The 15,297-nt window shown below is 39.7% G+C and overlaps 1 protein-coding gene across 2 annotated transcripts in view; it reads right to left on the reverse strand.

Annotated features, from left to right (window-relative positions):
* The window catches only part of MED13L (mediator complex subunit 13L), a 287,061-nt gene extending 273,673 nt beyond the window's left edge, over positions 1-13,388 (reverse strand). For both annotated transcript variants that reach the window (XM_061170487.1, XM_061170486.1), the window contains exon 1: positions 13,217-13,388. In XM_061170487.1, the coding sequence (XP_061026470.1) occupies positions 13,217-13,288 (72 nt within the window). In that variant the 5' untranslated portion in view covers positions 13,289-13,388. The remainder of the gene's footprint in view (positions 1-13,216) is intronic.
* Between the last annotated feature and the right edge of the window lie 1,909 nt (positions 13,389-15,297).

Here is a 15,297-nt window from a genome sequence, read left to right on the forward strand (position 1 = left end):
CGTCGGTTTTCTCTCTGAAACATAAATCTTATCAGGTCATTATCCTCCTCAAAAGCCTTCAGGCATTCCCCTGTGCATACAGAATAAACTTCCAGCTCCTTCATGTCATCCAGTCTGGCGTCAAACATCACCTTTCAGGCTTGTCTCCTGTCTATTAAAGACTAAGCATTAAATAAAAATAAGTAAATTTAATAAAAGAATAATTTCCAAGGATATATAGAAATATTGTACGACTTATTAATGTATCATTTATGTAATTATTTAGGTAACTGATAAATTTATTCATCTCAACCATATACTATTACCTCCAAACTCAAACTTCTACAAAACAGCTAAATAAAGTTCTATCCACCTAATGTATTAAAACTGGATTGAGCTGTTTCTATTTTCAATTCTAATATTAAAATGTAAGGTAGATCACAAGGATTTTAAATCAATAGTTATTTTCTAAAATGAATGTTACCATATATTGCCAAATTTCTCACAGTTTTCTGGAAATTGTTAAAGTCAGCTCTTGGAGTTCTTAACAGTGTATCACATCTACCATATGAGAAAGTTTGACAACAAAATCAGAGTTACTGTAGGAGATAAGCACCTACCTTAGTGAATCCCATTTGTTTTCCATCTAGACTATTCTTTGAGTTTACCATATAAACTACCAAACCAGACTACTCATCCTAACACAGTCATTAGAAAAGTTTCCTAAGAACACGTAAATACTTCTTTTTCAAATCAAATTTATAAAATTTACTAAAGAAGACAGTTTATTAGCTTACACATATCTAAGTATGGGTTCTCATGAGAATCATTCTGTTTAATTAAATGTTATAGGATCTTGCAGACAGACTCAAGAATAGCACCACCTGTCTGGGTTACAAAGCTCAGTTTCACCATGATAGCACCAAACAGCAACAAAATATTATTTTCATACATATCTCAAGTAATTTACAGACAACTAAAGAATTTAGTCATTTGGGATCACGACACTTGATTCAATCCATGCAGATGATTACACTCTGTACACTCTGTATGTAAACGAATATACTTTGAAAAATGTTTTTAGTAACTTAGACTTTAGGATTTATATTTCAGAAGGTAAATATTTATGGTCTTTAGTAGCTATGATGTAGATTTATGCTCTGGTATAAATTCTAAATGTTAGACTGTTCAGGTGTTAAATAAATCTGTACAATTTAAAAGTGCTTATTATTTATTTAGCATAATTATCATTTAAGTAAATTTTCCTAAAATATCTATAGCTCTAGGATTATACTGCCACACTTTCTGACAGGATTTCAATTCCCATTTTTTAATGTGAAAAAGTATTTTAAGAAGAAAAGGAATTATAAATAAAATCATCTATGTAACATGAAAACCATTACTGAGAAAAATCTCATTGAATTCAAAAGCAGAAAATCATACTTGCCATTGCAACTCAATCTAAATAATATAGGCATGCCTGCTATAGGTAAAACATCCTCTGCACCTCCCCTAACACTGAATATTAAGGCAGACCATGAGAAATTAAAATCCTGAATACGTATGAGTGCTAATCTTCGCCTGTGGAAGAAGCTGCTGAAGGAACATGTATGGGACACTGGATGACTTCCTAGGCAGTCTCAAATGAGTAAAGCAACGCTAAGTGGGAAAAGGTAAGTACTTTGGTCTCACAGGCCAAACTTTCTGTTAAAACCTTAAGAAATTATCTCAATTTATTTATCCCAAGGCTCTTCTTTTTAATTACTTCAGTCTAGCCAAAAATGAACCTCAGGAGGATATCTAACGTTTGCTAGACAGACACAGACAGGGCACAACTTACAATTCTATTCCTCCTCTTATGATAATTTGCTTTGATCCCCAGAAAGCAAAAATGCCACCCCCACTTAATCTGTCCCAATATCTAGTCTTACCAATCAACGGGCCACTAAATCTACCTCCACTGAAACTGTTCTGAAACAAAGCACACTGAAGCACTAGACAAAGAACCTGGGAGGCAACCGTACAAGCAAGGCTGGAACTCTTGGCACACATGCATAATGTATACATGCCAACAGAGTTGGCGCTTGAACTGCCCACCCCGCAGAGTTGAAAATCCACATGTAACTTTACAGTCAGCCCTCCTTATCCACGAACTCAATCAACTGCAGATCGCATAGTACTGTAGTATTTATTTATTGAAATAAACCCGAGTATAAATGGACCCATGCAGTTCAAACCCATGTTGTTCAAGGGTCAACTGTATATCCAAAAGTAGAGTTCTTCCCAGGATTTTTGCTCGTCACCCGTAAGACCCCTATCAGAAGGCACTAAATTGCTGACTTAAGCAACAATTTGGAGCAGAAAGCAGAACTAAGGGAAGAGAGAAGAAAAGACACTGACCAAAGAAGTATACTTTAAAATTTGTAAGATTTTCTGGGGTGGCTGACTAAACTGTCTCTAAAAGAAATTCCATAGGAAAAGGACCAAAAAAATATTACAGACAATGGCATCAATATCTGATTCATTTCAAGGGGGCTTATTTTGAAAAAGGCTTCTCATTTGGGCAGATGTGTACCTGTTCTGGTGTGACTAGCTCAAAATCAGTTTCGTAACTGTGAAGTGTACAACCAAAGGAGGTGACATTTGACCTACTTAAAACAACCATTAAAGGAAAATAAAAACAAAAATGGTTAATAGTAACAAGCACATCAAGTAAAATGCACATTTTTTAGCTAAAAAAATTTTTTAAGTGTTTATTCAGGCTCAAGCTCAATATCTTTAATCTGTGAATTTAAAAAGCACTCAAGCTACAACTGAGATTGTCCACACTTACTCATTTCTTATATGCTCACATCTTATTTCTCACAGGTGTCTTGCTCTTTTCCAGTGCTAACCCCATCACCTGGGTTCCTAATACCATTTCCAGCCAGACTGTTTCATCAATTATAAACTTTTCTTATATCTTTCATCTTTCTTTCCATCTCTCCACTACTGTTGCTACTAATGTATAAACACAAATGAGGCTCTTGCCTTCTGAAAAATTTCCTTCATCTACCTTTCAATCTCTTACCTTCCCCACTCCCACATCACTGCTTGCCTCATATCAACCTCCTTCAACTGAAAAGTGTACCATTCATTCATTCTGCAAGCCATTGTAATCCAGATTCTACCCTCAACAGTCATATGTAATGATTTCAACTAAGTACCAAGCTGCCCAAACAGCAAACCTCCTCATCTTTCACTCCTAACCTCTCCCCTTCAAGGTCCACCACAGTTGTCTTTGAAAATTATGATTATTATTTTTTTTAAATTTTTAAGTCAGATAAAGCAAATTATATTGCCTACTGAAAGCACATTAACATATATATTCATGACTTAAATGTCTAGGCTTCATGAGAAGTAATTCTGGATCAAAATCTAATTTGTTTTAAATGAACGAAATTTTTAAAATGATAGGTTACACAGTTCAACAATTCCAATTTGTCTATGTAAGAGAGCAATCCTAGAAGAGCTTTTAAACATATTAGTAAATGTAATACCATTTAACACACTTGTTTTTCCTCAATTCATTTCTCATAATAGTTTCTATATTGTCTTGGATTATCTCCTGCTTTTAGTTTCATATCCCATCTGCTCATTTAAGATTCACGTCTGTCCAGTTTCTGAAATATTTGTCACTTTAGTCATTAGCATTTTGTGTAATATAGCACTGTTTTTTTTAAAGTTCAGAACCGAATTATTTTAGAAAACTGATTATTTTAACATCACCATTTCTTAACCTAAATCAGCCTGCCCACACTTGAAATTTTCCACCTAACAAAAACCAGATTTCAATAAGTTTCTGTACTGTTTTTTAAAAGGAAACCAAGAAGCAAGACCATAAATTAGAAGTGCTCTCCTATATACCACTTCAGGAAATATTCTCAAGGACAGACCCAGAGCTGTCAACTGAGCTTCCAAAGAATATCCTTTGCATTCCCCTCTAGCAAGCCATATCCATCCATTCCTTCAAGATCCAGTTTAAAACTCCTCTTCTGAGTTTTTCTGGCTGAGTTACTATGCTATCTGTCCATGCTGCTTTCCCTCTGCACTTACCATCTACAATCTTAGAAACTAAATAGTATATGTAGGTCTTTATCCTACATATCAGACCCTTAGCCCTTTTGTAAGCCCAAGCCCGATTTCAATCATTTCTCATGTATGTACATGACTGGAAAATGAATATATATTGTCCTAAATTTCTCAAGCATAACATACAAAAAATTAATATCTAAATACTAATTTATTGGTTACACCATCCAGTCTCACCCCCAATTCCCTTTTCACTTCACTGAGGCTCCTTAAGTCCTCATTTACCACACAAAATAGCAAGTAGAAAGTTTTTCTCTAGGGGTGAGTGAAAGAGGAAAGAGAAGAGCTAAAGGGCAAAGAAATACAAAATCTTTTCCTGATGACATCACAGAACCTATCACTATTCCCTACATTTTAATAAAAGTATATCAGTAAAGAGGAAGCAGCAGAGCAGCGGATACCTTCAGGTAGGGATGGGAAAATCGGCTTCAATCCTTGCTCCAAAACTGCTGTTCTTCCCATTGGGAAGGAACCGCCCTCACCTCTCAACACCCTCTTCAAGCCTCTCTTTCAGATAGCAATCCTCTCCTAGGCCTTGAAGTGGGCCTAGAGTCTGGGTCATCCTCACTCCCACTGCCTGCAGCATCTAAGATGGGTTTTAGGGAGTGCCTACTCTGATTGCCAGCAAACTACTCAGAGGAAAGGTACTCCTAATATCCTAAGCTTTCCCATAAAAATGCTCCCATAAATAGCATTCGAGTTCTATAACACACGTAATTAAGTACAATACAACAGGCAAACCATCATTTGTAGGAACAGAATTAAGGGTAGGTTTTTATGTGAAAGCAAACTTACATACAAATTAACTTTTTCTGATATTTAGAATGCTGAAAACCACCTACATGTAAAATTCTACACTTTGGATAAAAACTTAGGACACTATTCATATTCGACATGACTAAGACAAAAACTACAGATGGGGGAGGGACCTTCCTTCCTTCAACAAAGTCTAAACAATATTTTCAGATGTTGCCACATTATTAAATGGAAAATAGAAACTGGCTGGTAGCTGAGGATATATACTTTGTTCAAAACAAAGTAAGGGTTGTGACATGTGTGTCAAACTAAAACATGATTTAGTCTTTAAAAAGAAAAAGATATTTATTAAGTACTATTTCTGACATTCCCTGAGACAACTCTCAAAATGTTAATAGAACTGCTATTTAAAGTTCAAAGAGCACTCCAGAGCTGCCAAGGAATTAATAGCTTAAACTACTAAATAAGAGCCACGGTTCAATCTCCAGTCTCAGCCAGTCAGAGCTCAGGGCTGGTACAGCAGAATCACCTAGCTTATTAAAGACACCACACAACTGAGAATCATATAAACAAGTGAAAAGTTGTTAACATCTAAAGATGGCTTATTTACGAAGAAAAACAGAAGAACAATTTAATCTTCTGCTCCCGCCAAAAAAGCACAAATACAATATAGCTGCCATACTTAAAATAAGTAATTTTGCCATTCCAACTTCCTGGTTAACTGCCTAGGGCTACTCTATAACTTCAGTTGTAATTTGCCAGAAGTCTCTTCCTATTAACAAACATTATCTAGTCATCCAAAATACTTTTCTTAAAAGATACTCAAAATGATTTTTCACACCTCCTGACCTCCATATTTCCTTCAAGTTTATAGGAGGAACTGAGGCACAAAACCATTATGCAAGCAAGGAGATCTAGTCACTAGTAGGAAAAAAAAAAGTTTGAACACCACTCAACTTTCCCTATTACCGACCGGTTTACTACCCATTTTACTGAGCTCATGCAAAGTAATCTTATAACTGAAGGTTGAGCAAAAGCCCTCTTACGTGGCTTAGAGAACGGAAATGAAGGAATTCTGGATCAAGCCCCAAACAAAATCTCCAACAGGTTCCAAAATCTATAGGTTGCCTACCACATTAGACAAACCTAAATACTAACTGAATTCCTATTCCTTTGAGGTATAAGCATGTCTCCCTTGATCAGCTGGAATTCTCTTTAATAAAGATTTTCTAGAACTCATCTAAAATATTACCAAGCCACAGTACATACAGCCTAGATAATGTATATTCAGAACACAGAGCTAAACAGCTAAATAAATGTTTAAAATAATAATAAATAACATATTGTGATCGGGACCTAAATGGGCAATGAGAAATCCCTTAGGGAACAAGGTGGTGAAGAGAATAGCTGTCCAGTCATTCGTTCATTTAACAAAGAGTTAATTAGCACTTAACTGTGAAGAGAATGGAAAGATGACTTAGGGTCATAGCCCTACAGAAGCTCATGTGATTATCAGACGTAGACAGAAAGAGGTACACGGAAGGAGCAAGAGTGACAAGTTCTATCTGTGGGAGTCTAGGAAATCTTCACAGAGGAGGTGACATTTGACCTCCTTAAAAGATGAGTAGGATTATGCCAGACATATACACGTGCAAAAAAACTAGGAGCTGGTTCCTGAGTTGTATATATGTATGTTCTTCCTTATTTCTCTTTAGGACATTAACATTCAATCATGAGAATTACCAACACAAAATGTTTTTTCACACCAATTATACTTTTGAATACCTTATTACCTCTCAAATTAAGCGCTGATGGACTGTGGAACTATATGAGGAAGCTTTATGTGTCTTATGCAAAAATACTTCCTCAGAAATGTATCAATGATCTTGGGGGGGAGGGGGACCACAGTTTTCATGCAATTTAATACCTTTTACATGATCAATCTTTAAAATTTCCACTCAATATTGTAAAGAATTCTATGCACAATTACATATTTTATTTGAAACAAATCACTTCCTCAAATTTAATTTTAATATCAAATGTCTTAAATATATCCAATTAATGTAGTGACTTAATACAAATTAAGAATTAATTATTACAGTAAAGAAATCTGGTCAAGACTGAGAAAAAATATTTACCTGCAAATCTACCTAATTCTCTTTATCTTCCCCTTTTCATTTTTTTAAGTTACAAATCTAAACAATGTAAAATAAAGGCACAAATGAAATTTAAAAATAATCAACTCAGGAGGTTCCCTTAACAGTAATGGAATTTCACTGTACTGGAAAAAGTACAAAATGCAGAAAGCTGTCAACCAGGGCTCTGCGCTGTTTCACAGTAGTAGAAATATGGTTTTAATAAGTTTCTACCACAATTCATCTGGAATGAGAAAATAAACACTCAGAAATATACATAATAAACTATAGAGTATGAAAATGCCAGTGACATAAACATTCTCCCTTGGACACCATTGATTCTTCTAATTCTCACCTAGAAATTAACGAAAAAAACTTCATCTTTCTTGACTAGAATCCAAATGCACTCTAAAAGACATTTTATCAGCTTAAAAAAGGAAAGCAACTCTACTCCAACAAACATAACTAAAACATGCTAATATAAATGCAAGTAAAACAGAAGTTCCTAAAAGAAGACTATGATAGCCAATTTATGAGGACAGAATCCAACGATTTCAAAAATTAAGTAACAAAACACTGTAGTAGGATGGGGAGCTACCTCTGAAATAAACACCAACCATAACATTTTAAAAGCATTTAAAACTATTTTTGTATCAGCTAAAGCAAAGATAGAAAACTATACTGATGTACATAAGTGACTTCATACTAAACAAAAATTGGGCAAGCATATATATTTCATTCATGCAAATGAACGTGAATTTACAATTCCTCATTTATGTTAATATTTACCAAGATTAATGGAAAATCATCTCCCCTATGTAATGAAGTGAATTCCCCCAACAGAACAAAGCTAACACCTTCAAATCTTTCGAATAAACAATGAAAGCTTATACTATAAAAGGAAATTATCTGAACAGGATCAGAAAGTTGTTAAATGATTCAAGTGGGAAGAAAAGTCTGAAATTCCAACACACACTACAAATATTGATTCATTGACTCCAAATCTCTAAGCAAGTCCTATGAAATAAATGTGGGTGCAAATTTTTTTTTTTAACTATTCCCACAGCACATTTTTAGGCTATCTACCTAATTACCTCACTTTGCAATGCATTAAATGTAATTTCTCGAAATAGCAATGTTTATACAATGACAAAATAGGAATTCTGGTGGCTACAACACACACGGTTTGTAAAGCAGATTAGCACACAATACATTTTAAATAAGTGACACTAAAAGAAATGTCACAGAAATCCTTTTTCTCCATTTCTAATAAATGGCTGCAATGCACAGCTCAGTAACAATACCTAATATTCAACCATATTACTAATTCTTATAAACTTTGTCTAATCTCTCTCACTAGCTAACTTCTGTGAAATTAATACATCACCCTCTTTCAGAAAAAACAGCAACAAATCAGTACCTTCTACTACTATTTCAGAGGAGGAGATTATTATTTTCTTCTACTGAAAATAAGTGAAACCATTCAGAAAAATATCTAGTCTGCGAATTCCCTGGCGGTCCAGTGGTGAGGACTCTCTGCCAGGGCACGGGTTCGACCCCTGTTCAGGGAACTAAGATCCCGCAAGCCAGGCGGCATGGCCAAAAAAAAGAAAAATATCTAGTCTACCTTTGAATCAAACTTTGAGGAAGAGCTGAATTAACTGTTCATTAAAAAAAAATCCACATAAACAACCTTATTACTATTTACACTGAATTTCACCTCAATTTTAAATAATTTAACAACTATAACTATAGAATATACCTATCTTTTGCAAATATATGATAAAGAGAATATAATATAAACTGGTGACAGTATCTTTCTTATTAATCTCAAGAGCAGAGGAGACCTTTGAAAGTGTTTGATGAATACAATTAACTCACAATTAACTAGGTTAAATTAGCCAGTGAACAAAAAAGATGAATCAATCTTTCCAAACCTAATTAATATAATCCACTACTATAACTTAATGTTAATTAAAAGAATGCCTTGAGATTTTTTTCTCCAAATACCTAACACAATCATGAAAAAAAAAATGCCAAAATATTCCAAAGAAAGTGCTAAACTACATAAGCACCTGGCATAAACTCAACACTCATTGTCCTAAGGCACCCCCCCCCCGCCTTTATTCTCACAAAGAAACAGCCCCAACCTAACTTCCTCTCAATGAGCACTTCAAGCAATAACACAGACATATTTTGCAGCATACAAGTCTTAGGTACATTATTTTCTCTTTAAAATTATGAACTCATCACGCGTACAAATGGCTCTTTAAAACGGTCCAGTAAACTGCTACACTATGCCTTAAATTGCCGTCTATTATGTACTTAAAAATATTTACTAGCAATTGGAGGTTAATATGGCAATTATTACTGGGTAGCTATTACTGCTACTAAAAATATATAAATACTGCAACACCATGTGCTACTAACAACAAAACACTGAACAGAAAACATACATTAGCAAATTATAAACATTTTCATTAAACAAAATGAACCATCATGAAAAAAAGATGCTTTACGTGTAAATACTAAAATTGGAAATTGGGATGAAAAAATACCCTGTATATTTACTGGCACTTGAGAAGATTAATCATTCCTTCTTCCTCATTTTCAATTGATAGTCCTCCCCATCTGGTTCTAACTCAAAAGAATAGATCTCAAAGTTTCTATATTTACAACTATCTTCCTTCTCTGCAAAAAATATAATAAATCTCTTCAGAAAAAAGAAAGCAGGTCAACAACAGATTACCTTAAAATCTTCAAATATAGAATGAATGGTCCTTAATAGGAATTATGTACTAATGTGTGTTTCAATTGAGGAAGGAAGAATGATACCATCCCCCAACTACCCCATAGTCAGGAAGATGCTAAGCAAATAAAACAACATGAATGTGGAGCACACATAACTAAGAATTAGACTGCTGTGTGTCAAAGAATATACACTTAAATCTAGTTAAAGGACACAAAATCACTTTTCTCCATATCACCTCAATTGAGAAACAAAAATAAAGAAACAAAACTAAAGATATACTTACATCTGGAAATTATAATATGTCTTTCCACAAGGGTGAGTTGACATACCATAGGGTGCACTGGTACACTTTCCAAAAGGGCAGATTTAACACGCTTAACTGAATTATAACTAAGTGAATATATAACAAGAGTCTCCCGGAAATGTGATGGACAGCATGAGAAAACAGTTTTGAGTCACAAAGGCACAGCCAGGCATGCATTTAATGCAGTAGCTACAAATTTCACAACTGTAAGAATAAGAAACACATACAATGACCCATATCATATATACACAATGGCATCTTTCACATGTTAGGAAAAGGGGGCAGGGGGTGACAAAGAATTTAGGAAATGTGATGCCATGCAGCAGAAATATCAGAAAGCAAAATAAGTAAAGGACTGACAAAAACCTTAAGGCATCTGACTGCACAAATCAACCTTTGCTAAGCCATATGAACACCTCAAGGTAACAGAAAGTGGGTGGGTCATTACTGTGTTACAGAACTTTATAATCTCTAGCTTACATTTCAATCTACATTAATATGAGTATCTAGGTAAATTCTCTATAAGCAATACTTTGCTCAAAAAAACTGCAGGCCAAAAAGAAAAATACATGCCATTATAAAGCACCAAGGGTTCTTATAATACATGCTTTATTTTGAACGGGTAATGATTTTATCTCCTTTGGAATTATTCTATACAATGTACTTCAGGCAACATATTTTTGATATTCCAGGTTGCTACTATATCTAATTTACAAGAAAATGCTCAATTTGGAATGAGAAAAATTTACAATATCAGCAGTTCTTTAACCGATTCATAGTTTTTTTAATTAGCACCAATCCACCCTCCACCTAAAAGAGAGTGTAGACATTCTATAGTCCTTTAAAAAAAAAAAAATCAACCCATGCATTTCTGCATTTCAAAGTTGCTACCTAAAGAGCAATTCTGTTTAAAAAAAAAAAAAAGTATATTCAAAAATCAATTCCTGGTTTAAAGAGGTTTAGGAGAGAAATACCCAAAGCACAAACCTTTAGTCAGTCATAAAGCACAGAATCAGCTCCCACAAATTGTTTCTACAAAAGAATCTTAAACATCTTTATCTCTATCAACATTATCATCCTTACTTAAGCTTTAAAAAAAAAAAAAAGAAAAAGAAAAAAGGTAGAAGAAATGATATATACTAAAGACTGGCTACACATGGATTTTCATTTGTCTACAAAACATACTGTATATAAATTAGCCACATATATACAAGCCATTACCAGTCAGCATGATATATGGTAATTTGGGGGATCTCTCCTCACTAATATTGGTCTACTTGGTTATTTTAATTCCCTGATAAAGTGTCAACGTGGTCACCAGCCGCCAAACAAAAACCTTTTAAATACCCCTTAATCAATATGTTTGCTAATCTATGGAAGTCCCTGAATCTGACTAATACTAAATGATAGACTGAGAGAAGAAAACAGGAGACAAAATGAGTTTTATTCCCATATATCAAAAGATCAAGGGAAAATTATCACAGTACGGAGAGTAAGAATCGCAACTTATAATTGAATTTTAAGATTAAATATCCGAATAAAAATGTTGGAAAAAAAAAATGACCTGATCCTAGTACACAAAGCACAGATACTATGTCACTCGGTCTTTGCAGGTAAAAATCACGTTTTGACTTTTTTTATCTGCATAATGAAATATATTTAATAAAATAAAGCTTCCATTTGAAAAGTTGGCAAGAATTTGTATTTCTCCACTAGTCGCAAAGAAAAAAAAAATCTATGCTACCCATAATTAAATGTAACTAACTACAATTTGAACACTAAATTATTTATCCAGTGTAAACAAGGATTAAGAGGAAATAAAGCTCTATCTACAGCAGAGGTTACAGAAAACATTTCCAAAATGCATGTTCCCCAAAGGCAGTCCCCCCAAAAGGGTACACAACTTAAACTAAGTTGGGTTTTTTCAAGCCTAAATTAAACCGTTCAGCCAATTTTCCAATTATATTCTACGCTTGAAACATAATTGCCCTACATCTGTTTACAAATCTTTGCTCAATATTTAAACAAATTCGTAGTCTCCCGGGCACATAGCTCTACATACAGTAACTCATGCACAAAGCACACATTTAAAGACCACGCACTGCAATTATTAGCCTAAACGCCAGGTTTAACAACGTGAATGTTTTCAGAGCTAGGTAATACGACCCAATAAAAAGCAAAGATGGCATTTACCACCAAATGTCACTGCCACCGCCAGGAAAGAGTTGCTGGAGCCCTATGCATTTTTAATTTCGATGAACCTAGACGGCGTCGTCGGGTGCCAGGCTTCCAGGAGAACAATTGACACCCTAACTGCTTCAAGATTAAGGCAGGCGATTCAAATCCGAAGGAAAAGTTGTCAATTATCAGAGAGACAGCGCGAGAGAGGCGAAGGCAGATAAAAGCGATGTTATCAAACCGCCCAGCTTGTTGCTTTTGTGTGTGTGTGTGGATTCGTTGTCAGGAGAGAGAAAACAGTTTTTAAAAGACACAGGAGGAGAGAAAGAAGAAAAAGCTTTCTCCACCTTCCGTCGGCTCGGTGCAATGGCTTTACGGCTCTCCAGCGTAGTAAGCCCCGAGAGGCAGACGGCTGTCGATGTTTACAATTCCGGGAGCTTCGGGTGCAAGACTCCTTTACTGACACAATCGCATTCAATCAACTGTTTTTGGGCGAAATTGCAGGTGTCATTATGGAATTTTTTTAAAATTCAAAAGGCGGGCGGGCGGGCAGCCGATCCGACACAAGGGGGGAAAAGCTGCTTATCGCAGGCGCGGGCATCACAAGGCAAAGCCTTCCACATTTAGGGAAAAAAAAGGGGGGAAATGGGAGGGGAAGGGGAGTGCGATTGCAACAGAGGGTGGGCGTTCGAAGTGCGACCCAGAATCCGCAGCTTTGAGACTTCCACATGCAAATTCCACGCCGAGCGCCGCGCTCACAAATGATTTTTAAAGAGCCAAATAAACACTGGATGGGATCCAAGGCGAGGGAGAGACGATCCAAAAGGGGGAGAATCGGCGAGAGGCGAACGGCGGGGAGAGGCGAGGGAGGGGCGAAGTCCCGGCGGCGGGAGGAGAAAGTTGGTCGGCGGCGGAGGTCGGCGGCAGAGGTCGGGGACCCCCCCCCCGACACAACCCCCTCCCCGCAGCCCGACTACTCACCAGCGAGAAGAGGTTGGAGTGACAATCCTCCAGGCTCGCCCCGTTCGCCACCCAGTTCGCTGCCGCAGTCATGATCCTCCGCGAGCCCGGCCGCCAGAGCGGGGCATGTCGGAGCGAGGCGTCCGAGGCGAGGCCGGGCCGGGCGGCGGCGCCTCGCCGGGGAGCGCGGGGCGGCCGGGCCGCCGCCGCCGCCGGTGGAGGGCGCGAGGGCCGGCGGGCGGGCGGGAGGCGCCGCGGCGACGCCGCGCTGGGGGCGGCGGGCCCGGGCCGGCGGGGGGGTCCGCGGCGACCGCGCGGCTCCTTCCTGCTCGGGCGGCGGCGGCGGCTCCCGCGGCTCCGGCGGCGGCGGGGGGCGCTGTCCGCACGGCCCGGCGCCCTCCCCGCCTCTCAGGGCCGCCGCTGCCTCCCGGGCCGGCGCTGCGGGCCGGCCGCCGCCTCCGCCTTCCCTGTTCCTCAGCCGCCGCCGCCGCCGCCGCCGCCGCCGCCGCCGCCTTGTTTATCTCCAGCCACCGACTCCCCCTCGGCCCCCGCCGGCGCGTGAGGGGAGGCGAGCCCCGGAGTCGCCGCCGCCGCCTCGGAGCCGCCGCCGCCGCGGAGCGCGAACTCGCGAAGGGGGGGGTGCGGACGAAGCCAGCGGGCGACCCCGGCAGCCGAGCGACGTCCCCTCCTTCCTCTTCCTCCCCCACCCCCCCCTCCTCCCCAGTCAGCCTCGCTTCTCCTCCCTCCCGGGGCTCTCTCGCTCTGACAGCAATGGCGGCCGCCGACCGCGGCTCGGCCCGCCATTGGCTGGCGCTGCGTCACGTGACGGGCGCCGGCCGCGCGGGGGGGGCGGGGGGCGGGGGAGGGGCCGGAGCGGCGGCCGCGGCGGCTCGCGGGCGGCGCTGCTGAGCCGAGTGGGGCCGGATTCTCCGGCCGAGAGAGGGAGGGAGACGGAGACCGAGACGGAGAGGGAGAGAAAGAAGTGCAGGCGGCGCGGCTCTGGGGCGGGCGCGCGGGCAGCGGCCGGGCCGGCGGCCCCGCGCCCCGCCCCCTCGGGTGTACAGACCTCCGCTGGGCGCGACTGCGAGCCCCGGGAATGCCCGTGGAGGTGGCCGCGGAGGGCTCGGGGCCCCTTGCCTGTGCCCCGGACCGCCCCGGCCGGCTGGGTGGCAAGGGCTCGCCGTGGGCCAAGCAGAAGATCCAAGTGCTTCGGGGGTGTCTCCTCGAGGTCTCACTCCGTCCTCCGCGTTTTGCAGATGAGAAAACTGAAGCACAAAGAGATTAAGTCACTTGCCCGAGGTTGCACAGCTGGGAAGAGGAGGGGGTGGGATTCGAACCCCTGCACCCAGGCACAGCGCAGCTAAGGTCTTGCGTTAAGGTTTATAAGCCTCACCCAGGGAGCGCTTACTGTGAATACAGAAATGCCTTTCGAGCCCTTACTCCTAGACACTGTGTGTATGCATTCATTCTTTGCATAAATGCTTCCTGATCTCTTGCTTTGTGCCAAAATATATATATATATATATTTTTTTTTTTTTTTTTTTAAACTACCAGACACTGTACTAGGGCTGGTTGGGAGCAGACCTTCCGTCCTGGCTCCATTCAGTCAATAACCAACATTTCTTGAGCATACGGCATGGGAGTCCGAAGGAATGCCAGTATAAGGAGGCTCTTTCCCAGCCCTCAAGGCGTGTGCTCCCTGCAAAGGTGGGGAGGAGATAACTTCATTAATAAGCCCCCAAACGTGGAAGAGCCATGTAGATTGGATTAAAAAAAAGGAAGAGTGGGAAAACAGCAGAAAGATGGAGTGTAATAAAAGGAAAGAAGTCTTAGACACGCGAATTGAGCTTTGGAACTACCACAAATAACTGCTAAAGCAAAACCCAGGAGCAGCATGTTATAAAGTGTAGTATTATCATGGCTGACACTATGTTATAACCCACTGACACTGTTATAACGAATGTACCTACATTATTTCACATAGTCCTCAGAACAGTCACATAAAGAAGATACTGTTATTATCCTTAGACTATAAGTCAAGGCTCAGAAGTGCAGTGACACCTCCAAGCTCTCCAGTTAGTGAGTGGCTCAAACCCAGGTGT

Source organism: Eubalaena glacialis, chromosome 15 (assembly GCF_028564815.1).
Source record: "Eubalaena glacialis isolate mEubGla1 chromosome 15, mEubGla1.1.hap2.+ XY, whole genome shotgun sequence".
Classification (NCBI taxonomy): domain Eukaryota; kingdom Metazoa; phylum Chordata; class Mammalia; order Artiodactyla; family Balaenidae; genus Eubalaena; species Eubalaena glacialis.